This window comes from Eucalyptus grandis, chromosome 3, assembly GCF_016545825.1.
Source record: "Eucalyptus grandis isolate ANBG69807.140 chromosome 3, ASM1654582v1, whole genome shotgun sequence".
NCBI lineage: Eukaryota > Viridiplantae > Streptophyta > Magnoliopsida > Myrtales > Myrtaceae > Eucalyptus > Eucalyptus grandis.
Genome location: NC_052614.1, coordinates 61,806,839 through 61,824,421, shown reverse-complemented (window position 1 = coordinate 61,824,421; position 17,583 = coordinate 61,806,839). Strand labels below are relative to the sequence as shown.

At 42.0% G+C, this 17,583-nt stretch overlaps 1 protein-coding gene across 1 annotated transcript; it reads left to right on the top strand.

Annotated features, from left to right (window-relative positions):
* Positions 1-4,334: 4,334 nt before the first annotated feature.
* LOC104438091 (heat shock factor protein HSF30) lies at positions 4,335-7,503 on the top strand. Its single transcript, XM_010051168.2, has 3 exons — positions 4,335-5,171; positions 6,204-7,080; positions 7,188-7,503. Exons 1-2 carry the CDS (start codon positions 4,488-4,490, stop codon positions 7,041-7,043), a joined length of 1,524 nt encoding a protein of 507 aa, XP_010049470.2. The 5' UTR covers positions 4,335-4,487; the 3' UTR covers positions 7,044-7,080; positions 7,188-7,503.
* The last annotated feature ends 10,080 nt before the right edge of the window (positions 7,504-17,583 follow it).

The window sequence follows — 17,583 nt, the reverse complement described above, 5'->3', positions numbered from 1 at the left end:
CGGCGGCCGGGTTGTGTGTGCCATGTGTAGTGTTTAAAACAGTAAAGCATGCACAACAGTTTATAATCACAAAAACATTTTATTTTAACATAATAAAAAACTTTAAGCTATTACCCTGCATAAAAAAAAAAAAAACCAAGTCAGCAAAGCATTTAAACAAAGATAAAATGGCCTAAGTCCTCAAAAGTCCCCAGCGGAGTCGCCAAGTTGTCGCGACCTCTTTTTTTCTTGGCACCCGCAATCGGGTACGGGCGCCTAAGGAGGCTAATGGCTCGGCTGAATTTATTAAGCCCGGACTCTCCCAAGCCACCAATTTACAACTTTAATAGTTTGAGTTTTTAACCTATAAATCAATTTTTAAAACGGAGTCGCCACTAATCGATTTGGGGTGGGTTGATTAGAAACCCAAGTGAAGTACCGGGAGAAATACTCACTCCTGCGTAACCAGAGAAATTAGGATCGGGGACTTGATTACACTAGTTAATCACTAATGCCCTTTCGGTACCTAATCTTGTTTAAACCCTGAGGTTTTTTGGATGTTCGAGGGATTTTCCATGCATTTTTGGGAGGAAAAACATTTTCTAGGTCTTTTTCTAATTTTTTGGACACAAAAGGGATTTTTTGGGATTTTTTTGGTATTTTTGGGAAAATACAAGTCTTTTTGGACTTTTCTGAATTTTTTGGCTTTTTCATGAGATTTTGGATTTTTTTGGATTTTTGGCATTTTTGGAAAATATGGAATATTTTTTATTTTTTTATTTTTTTCGGAAAATAAAATATTTTTTAATATTTTTCAAAATATTTTTGGAAAATAAATTATTTTTTGATTTTTCTCGATTTTTAGAAAATAAAACATTTTTTGACATTTTTTAATATTTTTTTGATTTTCTGAAATTAAAACATTTTTTTTATTTTTTTGAAAATAAAACACTTTTTGATTTTTTTTTTAAAATAAAATATTTATTTTTTATTTTTTATAATATATTAAGATAATAAAATAAAACCGACCCGGGTCGGATCCGGGTTGGGTCGGATCCGCTACGCGGGCTCGGTTTTCCAACCCGGGCGTTTGGGACGCCCGGCCCGGCCCGACGACCCGGGTCCACGACCCGCTCCGCGACGAAACCCTACCGGATCCGACCCGATCGCGACCCGGTCTTCCGCCGCGCCCGCAATTTGCGGAATCCCTACCCGATTCCCGATCCGGTCCGACCCAACAACCCGGGGTTGCGGCCGGAAAATCGGGAACCCTAGGGTTCCCGAATCGCGGCGCCGAGGCACAACGGGACGACGGTGACGGCGACGGTGGCGGCAACGGCGACGACGGCGGCGACAGCGACGGTAGTGACGAGGGTTGGACTGCGGAGGGGGGAAACTATAGCGATGGCAACGGCGACGGCGGCAGAGCGATACCTACTTGGCAACGGCGCGACACGGGCGAAGATGGCGGCGACGGCGAGACCTTACGCAAACCCCTCTCTCCGGCGTCCCTCTCTCTCTACTCCGGCGAAGCCCAGATCCGAAGCTGCGAGCCCTCAGCCCCCCTGAAGTCTCTCAATGGGGTGTCCAAGGGTTGCGACCTCGATCCCTCTCCCTTTCTCCTTCCTCCGCGCGTCTCTGCGCTCGCTTCTCCGGCCGACCTTGGATCTCGGCGTGCTCGTCCTCGGCCCCTCGTTCTGAAGTCTCTCAGTGGGAGGTTTCGAGGATCTACGGCCTTCGATCCTTCTCGGCGTGCCCTCTCAATGACGGAAACGAGGGCCTATTTATAGGCGAGGGGCAGCCGGTCGACGGAGCTTCGACCGCCGGTCCCCGTGCGGCAAGCGGCCTCCGCCGGTTGAACCGGCGTCCCATCCGACGCCAGCTGCCCCTCCCACGTTCTTATCCGATGCCAGGCCTCCAGCTGCCCCCCCTTTTTCACGCGCGTTGCCGTCCGTCCGCTCATCCGGCATTGCGCCCTCTGCGCGTGTGTTGCAGAGCGGACGAATGAGGAAGAAGACCGAAAAGGGCTGGGCCGGAGGAGAAGGAAAGTGGGCCGTAGAGGCCCATGCGGAGGGGAAAAGAGGGAGAAAAATGGGCTGCTGGCTTCTGCTTTTCTTGCTGTTTTTTGTTTTTCTTTGTTTTGTTTATTATCCGAAAAAAAAGGGAAAAATACATAAATAAAGAAACTAAGGCCAAATTAATAACCTAATTTAAAATTTTAGGTGTCAACAAACCTCAGGCTTTAAACAAGGTAAGGTGTCGAAAATGCATTACAAGTCTACGTTCTTAGTTTTTCTAGCTGCACAGGAGTGAAATATTTCCTTCGATATTTCATTTGGGTTTGTAATCGACCTACCTCAAATCGATTAGTTGTGACTCCTATTTAAAATTGACTTGTAGGTTAAAAACTCGAACCATTAAGTCGTAAATTGATGGACATGAGAAAGTCCGGATTAAGCCTAATACTTAGTCGAGCCATTAGCCTCCGCACGCGTCTGCACATAAGAGTGCCCGAAAAGGGAGGTCGACAAACACACATTTTGGTTGTCATGTCCAGGGAAGCAAGATGAATGAGCTGGCAACGAAAGTAAATGATGATTGGTCCACGCTTCTATAACACACATTAAGTGATAATTAAGGAATCAAAAGTGATAATTAAGGAATCAAAACGCATACCATTGCCCCCTGTCCATCTCCTAGCTGGCAACGAAAGTAAATGATGATTGGTCCACGCTTCTATAACACACATTAAGTGATAATTAAGGAATCAAAACGCGTACCATTGCCCCCTGTCCATCTCCCTTCTCCCAAAGCGTTGGGAAAAGGAACAAATTCTCAACTGCTCCTTTTCCCCCTTCTTGTCTTTACTGTTATACTCTCAGCTTTTCTCGAGACCTTCGGTAACTACATCCTCACTGTTTTCGTTTGCTAGTGGGGAAAAGGATTAACACTTTCAACAATTAAGAAAAAAAACCTTTAAAAAAAAGAAATTGGTCTAATAGGTAGCACGAGGGTACATAAACATAATGTTAAATAAAATTTCATAGACTAGTAATGCGAATATTCCCATAAGCGAGGACAAAACTTGACTCCGATATTGTACTAAAAAGTTAAATCGAAAAGTTTAAACTTACATATGAATAGACACTAGACAACTATAAATAGTCTCATTATAATCTAATGAAAGGATATATTGAGAACTAGATATGAATGAGCTCTATCCTATGATGGCACGATTTGTGCATAATTTTCTATACTCACTCATCCAAGTCAGCCTAAGCTAACTTGTCCCATTGAGTTGAAAAACAAAATATTGAAACTGACATAAAATGTCACAATTTCTAATTGTTAAGCATCAATGATATCATGAAATAACTTGAGATAAATTTTGAATGCTTTTATGCTATTTATGCCATGCATCATTTGATTTGATAAGAGTAGTTACAAAACAACTGTTAGTTTATAAATGGTCAAAATCTCCAAACATAATCATGTGCTTTTTTTAGGAGACTTTAATGACCTCACTTTTAAAATACTTAAAAGGAAGTCACTTATTCTTGTTGGTGGAACAAATATGGCTGCTGTTCTTCTTTGTCCGCATAATCTTATGCAGCAACTGGACGTGATTAAGTATGCTCACGTGACTTTTTCTATTTAAAAAACTTATAAAATAGAATTGATTATTATTAAACCACGTTGACATGAATCTTTTAATATAAAAAACTTAAAGATATAATTGATTATTATTAAACCACGCTGACATGAATCTTTTAATATAAAAAAACTTAAAGATAGAATCACAATACAGTTAATATTTTAAAAAACCGTAAATTGATATACACGTGACAAATTTATCTGAGTATACATGTAATAAATGTATCCCAAATGACCACAAAAAAATCAAAAACTGATACACTTGTAATAAATTTATCCAAAACTAATTTTATTCGATTGCAAAAAAAAACTCAAAATGATACATTTTGACAAATATTCCATTAAATAAATTAGATTAATGCCACAAAAAATCACAACTACGACATACGAAGAGTAAAATTCTAAACTGGTATACTAGTCATTTGTCACGTATTATCAAATTTAGTAATTTGATAGTAGATGGTAAATTTATCATAAGTGTATTAATTAAAAGTGAATTTATTACAAATATATTAATTTAAAATAAATATTATATATATATATATATATATATATATATTATCAATTTGTGAGTTTTCAAGATATTAATCCTTAACAGCCACAAGGAAAATATTTCTAAGACGCAAAGGACAAAAGCATGGCGGCTCCTCGACGTTTCCCCTATAAGGCCACCTACCATCGCCGTTGTCACCTGCGCACTCCACTTTTCAATTCAAGCTCCCTCTCTCTTGAAAATTTCTTATGCTATCTCCACCTTTGAACCTGAACTCGAGCTTCTGACGGAAAAAAAAAAAGAAAAGAAAAAAGCTTGAACTCGAGCTCAAGTTAACGACGGCGTTCCGCCGGCCGTACCAATGGCTCTTGCGTGTCGTTTTCCAAAACCCTCTTCCAAGAATCAAGTCTTGAGCTGGAAAAGGCAAAAACCTTTCGCAAAATCAAGGGAAGAAATCGCGTCCGTTGCTGTTCTTGACGGTGGCGACCATGGCGAGATAGGGTCCCAGTCGCCCTTGTACTTGAACCTAACCCGAACCGATTCTCCTCGGTCACAATCAAAGCCCCGTGCAGGCGAGCTAGGATGCTGTGGGTCGCTTTCCCATTCGGGTCACTTGCCAGAAGTAGCCATTGGCGATGGCAAAATTGGAGCTGGGTCGTGCTTGCATTCGTGCCTGACCCGGCCCGAACCCTGTTCAGCTCTGGCCGTGAAGGCGGCGAAGATCAAAGAGGAAGTGGAAGAGGAGGAGGTCCCGACCATTGCTGATCCCAGGGATGCGACCATTTTATTGCCGTCATGCTCGTGGCAGGCAGTAGCGGACGGTGTGGCGAAGCCGATGGAGGGGCTGGGAGAGGCGGGGCCAACGCCGTTCCTGAGGAAGACGTATGAGATGGTGTCGGACCCGGGGACAGACCCGTTGGTGTCGTGGGGTTTGAGGCGGGACAGCTTCGTGGTGTGGGACGAGCAGGAGTTCTCCAAGCAGGTCCTGCCTCGATACTTCAAGCACTCCAACTTCTCCAGCTTCATCAGGCAGCTCAACACTTACGTGGGTACTTCTTCATGTTTGGATAAGAGCAAACCTATATCATTTGTTGCGGTCATTATCTATTGTATTGATGTGTATAAAGTATGTATGTGTGTGTGTGTGTGTGTTTTCGTTTAACTCTTCGGTTCTTTTTTTGGATGTCGTCGAGAGTGTGGTCTTCTTACAGCAGCTAGCGGGTAGTCCCCGCGGCAATAGGCTACGCTCCGAGGGACTCCACTCAAAAGGTTTGCTCAGGTGTTGAGACTCAATTTAACCCATTTTGTCGGTTACTATTTGTGCTTTACCCTAGTATAAGGGAAAAGGAACCAAGAAACCTGAAATGGTAGGCGAGATACCCAGATTCCATATGAAATTTCATGAATCACGCGGCACATGTTCACAAAAATTTGCATCAAGTGGCCGGTGGACGATGGCCCTACTAGCCCTCGGTCTGTCATCATATTCAAGTGATGATGCTTTAGACGGTAGTTTGCAGAAACCACCAACCATGCTATCAGAACACCCGTTAAAGATTATCTTCTTAATTGGATTCAGAAATGCACTACAGCAGTTCCTTTATAGTGGTTAGTATTTTGCATTTTACTGTTTCAATTGTCCATTTTGCACTTTCTAGCTGAAGATAAGTTTCCTTTGGCCATTGCTTTGTTTCTATCCAGTGTTCTGTAAAGCCTTCGGATACCTTTCTTCTTTTTAGGCAAGGCCAGAAGCATAATTCTGCACTGTTGTGTTCATATTATATGTAGTAGTGTCCGGATTGATTTTGAGTCATTTGCCTTTACTCTTAAAATTTTCCACACACTCTTTGTACTGGTATTTGGATCATTGTAAAGGATCTCTCCTTGACGTGCATTGTAAGCCGTGTTCTTTCTATATTGGCCTATTAATACCCCTTGTGCACATCTTCCATTGAAACTTTCTTGGCCTTCATTCTGCTTATTTCTACTCTTTAGCCTTTGGTTCAATATGAACTCATAGACGTAGATTCTTCCTATCTTCTATTCTTTATGCATCATAATTCAAAATATGTCGCAGGGTTTTAGGAAGATCGATCCAGATCGATGGGAGTTTGCAAACCGAGGTTTTCACAAAGGGAAGAAGCACTTGCTGAAGAATATAAAGAGGAGACGCAGATCCAACGAGCATAGAGAAACATCGAGTAGTACTGTCACCTCTGATTACCAGAAAGCTGAAAATGAAGTGGAACTCAAAACGCTTAAGAAGGACCAGGAAGCGTTGAAGACCAGGATCCTTAAACTAAGAGAAGAGCGGGAGAACTTTCAGCGTGAGATTGAGCACGTCACCGAGCGGGTTCGCCATGCCGAGTGCAGGAACCAGCAGATATTCCTCTTCCTCACAAAAGCAGCCAAAAGGCCCAACTTTGTCCAGCATTTAATCCAGAAGAAGAGGCAGAAGAGAGATTTAGAGACTTGTGAATCCAGCAAGAAAAGCAAATTGCTTGGTCCCGATGCTGAAGCCACCAAATGCTTGAATGAAGCAATGGATCACATGATTCAAAGCCCAAACGTTGATTGCCTGAGAATCAGTGATGATTTGGCACAGATGGATCATTGGCCAAATAGGGTCATGCCGGAGGATTTTGACACCATTCAGATGCCCAACCCGTGGCCTTCAATGGATGTTGAAGATTTCAGAGTTTCGCTGGGTCAGACGCCCGATCAGATGGCCAGAGCTGGTCCCTCTGATTTGTCTTCAGTATTCCATGAGATGTCCGAGAAACTCCTCAGGGAAGACGTGGTTGCTGGCGATGACGCAGACAACATAGAAGTAGAAGACCACCTGACAGTGAATGACATGGGAATCTATCTTGAACTGGAGGGTCTGATTGATGGATTGGGTACACGAGTGAACTGATGGAGCAAGCAGTGAGACTGATGCCCTAAATTTCCATGTACTCCCGTGCTGCCCTTTCTGTTATTTTCTTGCTCTTTTGGGTTCCTTTTTGTTATTTTAAGCTGGACATCAGAATCATTGTTGCTGCTGTTTTTTGTGACCCAGATCACATATTGCAGCTTTTGCATAGTTGGAGAGAGAGTGGAGTGAAGCCACCATTCGCTTCACGGCATGAAGGTATATGTGCCGGACACAGGAAAGAAGAAGAATCCAACCACTGAACTAGGTTTTGGTGGGTCAATGGAATATGCTCGTGTACATTTGTTGTAGTTTCTTACTTTTTCATCGTTGTATCAAAGACCTCCCAATGTTCTTTTCTCAAGTTTGCACTAACTTTTTATTTCTTTCTGCGCTTGTGTTGTTACCAGTTATGTATAAATAAAAGCGTTTATAGTGCGAAAAAGTTCATGTTCACTTTTTAGGGGAAGAGCTTTCCGAGATGTTTTACATGACCAAATGCTAACCAGAAGTTACAAGGTATGTCCATGTATTCTCTACTGGGAGAAATGTTTCTTTCTTTTTTTCTTTTCTGTTTAAACTCAATGTGCTTCTTGTGAATCTAATATGTGTGCTTATTGCAAGCTTCAGTGTGCCAAGAAGGGAGACCTATCCAAGTTGGCGAACGTTTTTGTAACCCTAGACTCCTTACGCTGTTCGACTAAACTTGTTGACTCCGTGTCCATCGAAAGTCAGCAACCTTCGTTACCGTCATCATTTGGTACTCTCTATAGCTCCAATAGTTCATTGAAAGCCTTTGCTTTGGCGTAATGAACCGCACGAAACCAAGCCTTAGCCACTAACTAAATGATGGATTGACTGACTTGGGCTACCTTTAACTTGGAGATCAACTCTCCTCTAACCTGCCAAAGAGCTCTTTACCAGTCCTATTCTCATCTATTTGACCGATGAGCTGTTCCAATCATTGCTGGATGTGGTTGATATCGTGATTGGACCTTATTCATGAGGACACTACTTAGTCATGAGGACCTAATGCAAACTGCTCAAAATTAAAGGAGATCAAATGGAAAGCATTGTAAATCACACATTCTTTTAATAACTTAAAGCCTTTAGAATAATTGGTGACAGTCCCACAAAATTTCATATGATATCAAAGTTAGAGATTCTGAATTTATATCTTTACAAGCCTTATTTGCTTTCCCAATTAAATATGTAAAGACCAATTTAAGCATGAGAGAGAGTGTTAGAATAATTTAAGTAATAAACTATGCTTTTATCTAATGGCTTAAGCTTTTAGAATAGTTGGCAATTGTCACGCAAAATCTCACAGGCACATTCTTTAGCATTAGAGTTTTAATCCTTCAAAATGGTTGGTAAAGCTTTTCGTGAAAATTTCAAATAGCCTTATGAAATGAGGTCGTTCTTTTAAAAGAGTCCTAAAAGTGAATATTTTCTTTAAGGGTTAATACCCTGAAAAACCTCAAACTGGTACACTTGTGACAAATTTATCCCAAACTATTTTTTTGACCACCAAAAACTCCAAACTGGTATACCTTTGACAAATTTACCCCAAACTGGTACACTTGTGACAAATTTACATCTGTTAGTTTTTGTTAAATTTGTCAAATTATTAAGTTAAATTACACGTAACAGTTGACTAGTATATCGATTTAGGATTTTATGCATCGTTTGTCACAATTTACAATTTTTGTGATTTTTTTGTGGTATTAATCTAATTTAGCGTAGGGCATATTTGTCACAAATTTATCAGTTTGGGGTTTTTTGTGGTCGAATAAATTAGTTTAGGATAAAATTGTCATAAATGTACCGGTTTAGGATTTTTTTATTTTTTTTTAAATTTGTCACAAGTGTACTGGTTTGGGGGTAAAAAAAAAAAATTTGTCAAAGTGTACCGGTTTGGGGTTTTTAGGGTATTAACCCTTTCTTTAATTAGTCTCTAAAGTGGGTGACTAAGTATCAAAATTACTCCTAGCTTACTAGCCGACTATTGTCGATCGTTGAGCATGTGCTTATCATGTGGCACATTTTGTTGACGCTAATAATACAACCATATCGGGTGAATAAGTTTATTTTCAAAACATAACAAATTTTCATGGAATTACTCAATCTAGGTTGATAGATGCAGGAATAGTAGATGATATAAGATGCAAGATACTTCCATTAGATAAATGATAAAATAAGTAAAGAAATAGAACACAATGCACTCAGATTTTTATGGTGGTTTGGTTTATGTCAAGCCTACATCCATTCTCCCAAACTAATAGCAATCAATAGGCCGAGGTCCACTGATAATTTAGTGAGTAGTTTATACGAAACACGTGTTGCTTCTATTCAAAATAGATAGATCCCACTATCAATAAACAATTTCTACCTACATACTTGTACACTCTTCAAATTACAAATTGAAATGAGTAATGACAACTCTCAAAAGAGTATATCACTATAGATCATGCTCACAACACAAAGAGAATGTGACTATATCGGTAACCATAACTTTCTTAGTTTTATATATTATATTAAAAGTGTATTAATCTTCTTATATAGTTTTCGATAGGGGTGAGCATAATTTCAGAATAGAACCTAGAACTTAAGAACCAAACCGATAAGAACTTGTCCAGTTCTAGGTTTTAAGATATACAGGGTGGGTTCCAAGTTTCAAATATTGAGGAATCCGTTTCGACGAGTAAGTTCTAAGTTCTAGATTTGTGAAACATGGAACCTAGAACCTATAACCTAGAGTTTGGAACAAATTTTTATGTTTTTCTTGGTTTATGTCTTCGCGTGATTCTACGGTATTTCATGTCATTGGATGATAAGTGTATAATCTAGAACCATTAATCTGAGTTTCTATTTTATGACGGAAACTTTTATTTTGTTGATATTTTAATTTTTTCGTGTGTCTAAATATAAGTTATAGTCAGTGAATTGTAGTAACAAATGATGATTATTAAAAGTGATAATTCGCTACAATTGTTTAATTAATAATAGCTGTGAAACCTGGGTGAACTAGAACCGACTTTGGAGCCTATGACAAAATAAGTTTCAGATTCTAAATTAAGCATAGTAGGTTCCAAGTTCCAAAAAAATGAGGAATATGTCCCAATGGGTAGATTTCAGGTTCCAAGTGAAACCTTCACAGAACTTGGAACCGTTCATCCCTAGTCATCAACCTCCAAGTCAATCGTTAGAGAATCTCTAAGAAAATCAATTAGTAGTTGGAATTTATGAACATAATTACGGTGAAATCCGATCGTCCATATAATCAAATTTTCTAGGTAATGATGAGGTTTCTCTAAATAAAGTAAGTTATATGCGTCAATAATCTCTTCTTCTAATTGATCGAATAACATAGGTAACAATAAAATTGATTTTTCTCCATATCTTCAATTCGAGATTCTAGGCCCCGAAATTAGCTATTTATTCATTTTAACACACAAATTAAATCAAAGGAATCTCTAGGTCTCCTAATCCAAATTGTTTAAACATGTGAAAAAAAAAAATCTTTTTTTCCTCGGCCGATATAACGAGCTACTTTTATAAGCAATTCTCTGAGTCTATCCAAACTTCCTGTTGATAATTGCCTTACGTATTGCTGCCCAATTCTTCTTGAGCACGCTGGTACTCAAGACTTCACTCAGCATTCATTTTGTCATGATACCTCCAAGTCCTAACAAACTTCCCGTTCGTCACTAAGACCGACCACAGTCTACCCGTGGGAATGAAGCGCAAGAGCTCGATACTGGGGAGGCTGATAAAGGTGTCGAAGTCAACAACGGGGGTGAAGCAGAAGGAAGAAGATGTTGTAGTGGGGAAGATGAAGAAAGAAAGAGAAAGACAATAAAAATAGATAAATAAATAAAAAGCCTCTTGATGAAAATGTCCGCTGATCATGACCTTGGGAAGTGTCACATGTCATGCACATGCTTGCCGGCGTATGCTGAGGGTTATTCATTTATAATGAAGCCTATTTTCAAGACTCTTTTTGAGAATACGTCCAATTCCAAGGGCTATATACCGAATCTTTTGAAGAATCTGCGACAAAAGTGGGATCAATTTCAAAGTTCCTGCCTCATTATTGAGAAGAGGAAGAAAAATGCACACATTCGAACTTTGACCACCGAAATCAGGCCAGGTGTCGTGGTAAAGTCCGCCCCAATAGATATTATTATCCATATTTGGTGCATCTTTTCAGTACATAACAGATGTGACTCCTACCAAATTCGGACAAAGATGTGATGAGATAAAGCGGATACCCACGAATGACGGACCAAGACAAATGAAAGCTCCAACCCCATTATGTTCCCAAAAGGTAATCACTCCCTTAACGTCTCTCTTAAGGCCATCTCATGTTCACGTTAGACATTTCAAAGCTAATTTCTCAACCATCCCTTTCCGTTCTTAATAAATTCTTTGAATGAATATCATAAAAGATCCCAAGTCGATATTACTCCAAACTGATTTATAATTCTCCATAAACTAATACGTTCGTGACATATATACATTCCATGAACTTATGTCAAATTTTAGTATAAAATTGTCGAATTAGATAACACGTGACATTAACTCAACTGATATGGTAAGTTCACATGAAAATCCATATCAATTTATTACAGATATATCAGTTTGAATTTTTTTAGGCGATTTAGGATTTTTTTTATGGTACTAATCCCAAATTCTTCCTATGGGGAACAAGAGTGCGCATGATGTATGTGTATCCCTACACATATTAGGCAAACATAATCCTTAGTTTCATGCATTGAAGAGGCACGTTATTTGTGCCCTACGAGAAAATACACTGCTAATGGCAGTGAACTACATGCAAGTGAGAAGTCTCTTGGTTCCCAAATATTTACTATATTTTATGTTATCATGAAGTGACAAACGCTCAAAGTTAAAATTTTTGGAGCTGGTCTCACATTTAGCACATAAGAAGATAAAGCAAAAGCTTCAATTAGAGATTAATCAAGTAGTCAACGTAAACAAAATCTCCTTCCTTTTTGCAAGAAAATTGTGTTACACATCGCAACAGATTGCTGTCTGGCTCTGGCCCCGATGTTTTCAACCGAGAATTACTCTATATATGCTCTATATCCAACATGGGCTCTTGTTGCAAGCATCCCCATGTCAAGAAGGAAGAAGTTGATTGATGGGACACCGGAATTTGACCTTTTTAGTGAGAACACTACTTTACTCAATGGTAGTAATCATTCAATCGTTGAAACTACAGGAAATTAGATGAAGGGCATACGTTTAAGCATTGGAGTTCTACTCCCTCGAAACAAAGTTAAAACATGATAGGATAAAGCTTATACAAAGTTTAATAATGTTACGATATGATGCGGGATGAATCATGTAAAGTTTTTTCTACTAATTAAGATTGTGATTCTTAGAAATTTAAATTGCTTGAAATAAAATTAGAAATTTCTTTTAATCAATAAGAAGTATACGTTAGATACTATAAAGGAGGATAGTAATTTCCCAATAAAACTTTGTTCCAAAAAAAAAAAAACTTCCCAATAAAACTCAAAAGTTGAAATGATCAAGGGTTTTTCAATGTACGCGCTGAATCAATTTATGAAAAACCGAAAGAAGGGAATTTGTCATTTAAGATTTCCTATCGGTCCAGAGATTTTCTATCATTAAATACTGATTTGAAATTCCAGGCATATTACAACGAAAATTGTAGCAAAACCAAGTTTCCAATTACCGTACAAGATACGTCGAATTCGATTATCATCCTGTCGGATAAGATGCAACAAGGACCTGTAAAGCCAGGCTACGTGCCTACAAGATTACAGCTAGGCAATAGGAAAGGCGACTTTTGAAGATATTGCAAAAAAGCTTGGCATGAAAGAATTCAAGACAACAGCTTAAGGGAAAAAATTATGAAAGCCCATTTGGATTGTGGGGTCGTACGAGATCGGACGTTTGGCATCCTAACTCCCACTTTGAATTATTGCACCTTGTGACAGACTGCTGTCTGGCTCTGGCCGATGATTTTTCGACCTAGATTTGCTCTATACGCTAGACAAACAGACTGCCATCTGGCTCTATGGGCTCTGGCCGATTCTCCATCCAATGAGACAGACCTTCGACGACCCACGTTAGGCTAGGTGTCCTCCGAAGAGAGAGCTTATCCACCACATTCATTGCATCTTTGACTAACATCAATTACTAGAAGATGTGGCTCGTACCAATGACCACCCAAGCTAGGCCAGGTGTCCTCCTGTTAAAGCCTGCCTTAAGAGACTTTCGTCTCCATTCGGGACACCCTTTGAGCGAGAAAATATTATGTACTTTAACAATGCCACGCAATCCGTGCTCTAAACCATTCAGAGCGTGACACCTGGACAAGTGTCAGTCCACGTCGGCTCCCTCGGCTCTCTCACGTCGTTCTAATTTAAACCAGAGAAGGTTTTGCGTCCCCTATCTCTCTCTTCATTAAATGCTTTATCGTTCTCTGCATGCTTCTTCTCCCGCTCGCACGAAGAGCGCCCCTTTCTCTCTCTCTCTTTAAAAAATTTCTCTCTGTTTTGCATATTTTTCTCCATCAAAGCCGCATGACGCCCGTCCTCTCTCTTTTTCAAAAATCTCTCCCTCCCAAAAGCCCGCCCGTCGCCTCCGAGCTTGGCCGCCTTCGCCGTTGCCGCCAGGAGCCACTCGCTCCCTCTCTCTCTCCTAAGAGCCCCGCCGGTCGTAGCTAGGTCTTGAGTTCATTGCGGTTGCCTTGCGGTCCTAACTCCAGCTGCTCGGTTTCATTTGGAGGAACGGCGGGCACGGACGGTGATGATTTGGTCGTCCTTGGTATGGAAGCGAGCTGCGACGACACCGCGGCCGCTGTTGTGAACGATCTCTTTCACTCCTAAGAGCCGTGCCGTCGTAGCTGCCGAGTCCCGACCTCGACCTCGACCGCCTCCGCGTCTTGGTCGTGGTCGCCTCCGTCCTAACTCCAGCTCTTCGGTCGAGGTTCGGAGGGTCCGAGGTGGGGAACAGCGAGGAGTTGGTGAGCTTGGAGAGGGACTTGAGAAGCCAGTTCTCGTCCTCCTCGAAGAAGAGCTTCGAGTCGGGGTTCTGCTCGTCGGCCCGGGGGACAGTGGTTGCTGGTCTGGGTGGAGGCTGGAGAAGAGGAGGCACGGCTCCTCAGCCGCGGGGACATGCAGCCTGCCGGCTTCAAAATCAAAAGATCGGCACACCGCCTTCAAGACAATCGGAAGAGTGTAAGAATCCGGCGGAACACCCGCCCTCGCCATGAACGCGTACACGAGCAGCGTCTTTCTCGGGGCGTCTAGCCTCGCGTATGCTCTTATGATGTTCCGGTGGAACGTGACGGGATTCGAGTCCAACAAGCGGGAGCGGATCACGTGGGCGTGTATCAAGCTCAACCCTCGCTTATCACCGCATTCGGACAAGAGGGTCGCCACCACGAAGCCAATGCGTCTTCCATCACTTCCCTCCTCGCGCAATCTCGACAGCAGCCCGATTCGCTGAGCTCGACCCAAGCCCATGCCAAGATGGTGGCGACCCTCTTGTCCGAATGCGGTGACAAGCGAGGGTTGAGCCTGATACACGCCCACGTGATCCGCTCCCGCTTGTTGGACTCGAATCCCGTCGCGTTCCACTGGAACATCATAAGAGCGTACGCGAGGCTAGACGCCCGAGAAAGGCGCTGCTCGTGTACGCGTTCATGGCGAGGGCGGGCGTTCCGCCGGATTCTTACACTCTTCCGATTGTCTTGAAGGCGGTGTGCCGATCTTTTGATTTTGAAGCCGGCAGGCTGCATGTCCCCGCGGCTGGGGAGCCGTGCCTCCTCTTCTCCAGCCTCCACCTAGACCAGCAACCACTGTCGGCTGACGAGCAGCAGAACCCCGACTCGAAGCTCTTCTTCGAGGAGGACGAGAACTGGCTTCTCAAGTCCCTCTCCAAGCTCACCAACCCTCGCTGTTCCCCACCTCGACCCTCCGAACCTCGACCGAAGAGCCGGAGTTAGGACCGGGAGGCGACCACGACCAAGACGCGGAGGCGGTCGAGGTCGAGGTCGGGACTCGGCAGCTACGACTGGCGCGGCTCTTAGGAGCGAAAGAGATCGTTCACAACAACGGCCGCGGTGTCGTCGCAGCTCGCTTCCATACCAAGGACGACCAAATCATCGCCGTCCGTGCCCGCCGTTCCTCCAAATGAAACCGAGCAGCTGGAGTTAGGACCGCAAGGCAACCGCAACGAACTCAAGACCTAGCTACGACCGGCGGGGCTCTTAGGAGAAAGAGAGGGAGCGAGTGGCTCCTGGTGGCGACGGCGAAGGCGGCCAAGCTCGGAGGCGACGGGCGGGCTTTTGGGAGGGAGAGATTTTTGAAAAAGAGAGAGGACGGGCGTCATGCGGCTTTGATGGAGAAAAATATGCAGAAAAGAGAGAAATTTTTTAAAGAGAGAGAGAGAAAGAGGCACTCTTTGTAGGAGTGGGAGAAGAAGCGTGCAGAGGACGATAAAGCATTTAATGAAGAGAGAGATGGGAGACGCAAAACCTTCTCTGGTTTAAATTAGAACGACGTGAGAGAGCCGAGGGAGCCGATGTGGACTGACACTTGTCCAGGTGTCACGTTCTGAATGGTTTAGAGCACGGATTGCATGGCACTGTTAGGGTACCTAATATTTTCTCCCTTTGAGCACACAAATCGCTCGCAGATATTGTGGGTTCGTACTAGATTCAGACAAGATCTCACCAGAGAGAGCGGAAAAAGACACAGATAAATGGGCCCGACAAGACGAATGCACAAAGCTTCCATGAACCTTCGGAAAAGAGGGGTCACTCCCTAATGTACTGTCTTAATCTAAGCAAGAAGCCCTGAGTCAACATCAGACATTTCCAGCGGATTTATTTGTGTCTCTTCACCCTTATTTGGTGTCTACCTTCACCACCCAGCAACCCTCAAATTTCCAATTTATCTTTAACCAATCGACCGAGAGGATGGGGAGGTAAGTACGGGATCTCCCACCTCTAGGACGGTTCTCCCGCCTTTATCTCCATTAAGCTGTTTAAGGACCTATTCAAATCCAGTCTTACGGGTAATTAACCCAATCACTATATTTTTCGAGGTGTGAAGGCTGCCTCTACTCGCTTGTGCACCGCGTTCCCGCCAATGGCGGGGCTGAGGCACCGACCCGTGCCCAGGGAATTTTTATGTGACTTTCACGGGGCTCTTTTAAGGTCCGCCGAGACCAATGGATCCTTCTTATGTGAGAGAAAATATTGGGTGGTCCCGGTCTCCTTATTTGATCCCCAGACTTTCCAAATTCCTTTGGAATCCATTAATAATATCATGTTGGATTTTTTTTTATGACGTAAAGAAAAATTTGAGGTAAAAATAATTTGAGATATTTTGTGATTTTTTTTTTTTCTATTGGCTTTGCACCTGTGTAACAGCAAACGCCTCTTAGTAATATCAGTTGCAGGAGGAAAGATGGGCGATGAACAATACCGAAACAGGTAAGTGAGTAAAAAACAAGAACAATTTTTTTGTAAAGTATGCGTGAATGTCACAACTAGTAGCATAAGAAATCTGGGCATCTTGATTGGAAATCACCCAATTTGTCCGTTTCTTTTAACACAAGAATCAGCTTTCCTCTAGCATCAACGTATCAGTTGCTTGAGTTGCATCATTTCCTTTGGCAAAGAAGGAAAGTTATTTCCCAAATCCTATTTAACTTGGTTAAATCAGAGATGGGATATGGCTTCTTAGTTTTGAGGCTAGCAGCATCACATAGATCGTTCTTCAAATGAGAAATGAACCACCAACTCATCTGAAAAATTTATCTTGCAAAAGGTGGAGGCACTGACATAAGTTAACAGATGCCTCTGCTGCCAACTGATCCATTTGCCACAAAACTCAAGCGGATATATAACAAGGAAAATAACGTAGATTAACCTAGGAACCCAACTAAAAAGGCTAAGCCGGTAACATTGAACTCAGCAAACACCTAAATGAAACCATAAAAAGGGGATAACTCGCAAGATCTTTGTTGTCATCCTAATATAATCAATGTGATCATTGTCATGCTAGACACTGGAAATTTTTCATTGAGAAAGTTTCAAGTTGCAAAGGAAGAAATGGAGCCTCGACCAGACTAGTGGTTATATAACAAGGGACTGTTTGCATAAGATATGCTTCAAGACAGCTCATCTTAGAAGTCACTCTCTCTCTTGTTCGCACACACTCTCCACAAATTTGTAAGATGATGGCCATTGATAGCATGAAGAAAGTGGCAAATGAGTTCCAAAGCACCTCAGCTCTGTCGATATGAACATCTGAGATCAATGCCAATGCACCTTCCACCTATGACTCCATAAGGAACGCTAAGAGCGCTAAACAAATAATATGCTGGAGCTTGCAAAGAGCATTTATGTAAACAAATAACTTCTTGGGAGATAGCAATTAATCCAAGGAGGCTATTTACATGCAGGTTCTTCATAGGTACATGCACTTTTATTAATAACCGATGGTATTGCGAGGAAAAGAAACTCGGCTTC

Coding starts and splice junctions, on each gene's coding strand:
- LOC104438091 (XM_010051168.2), top strand. CDS start 4,488: ATGGCTCTTGCGTGTCGTTTTCCAAAACCCTCTTCCAAGAATCAAGTC. Junction 5,172..6,203: donor TCAGGCAGCTCAACACTTAC/GTGGGTACTTCT, acceptor AATATGTCGCAG/GGTTTTAGGAAGATCGATCC.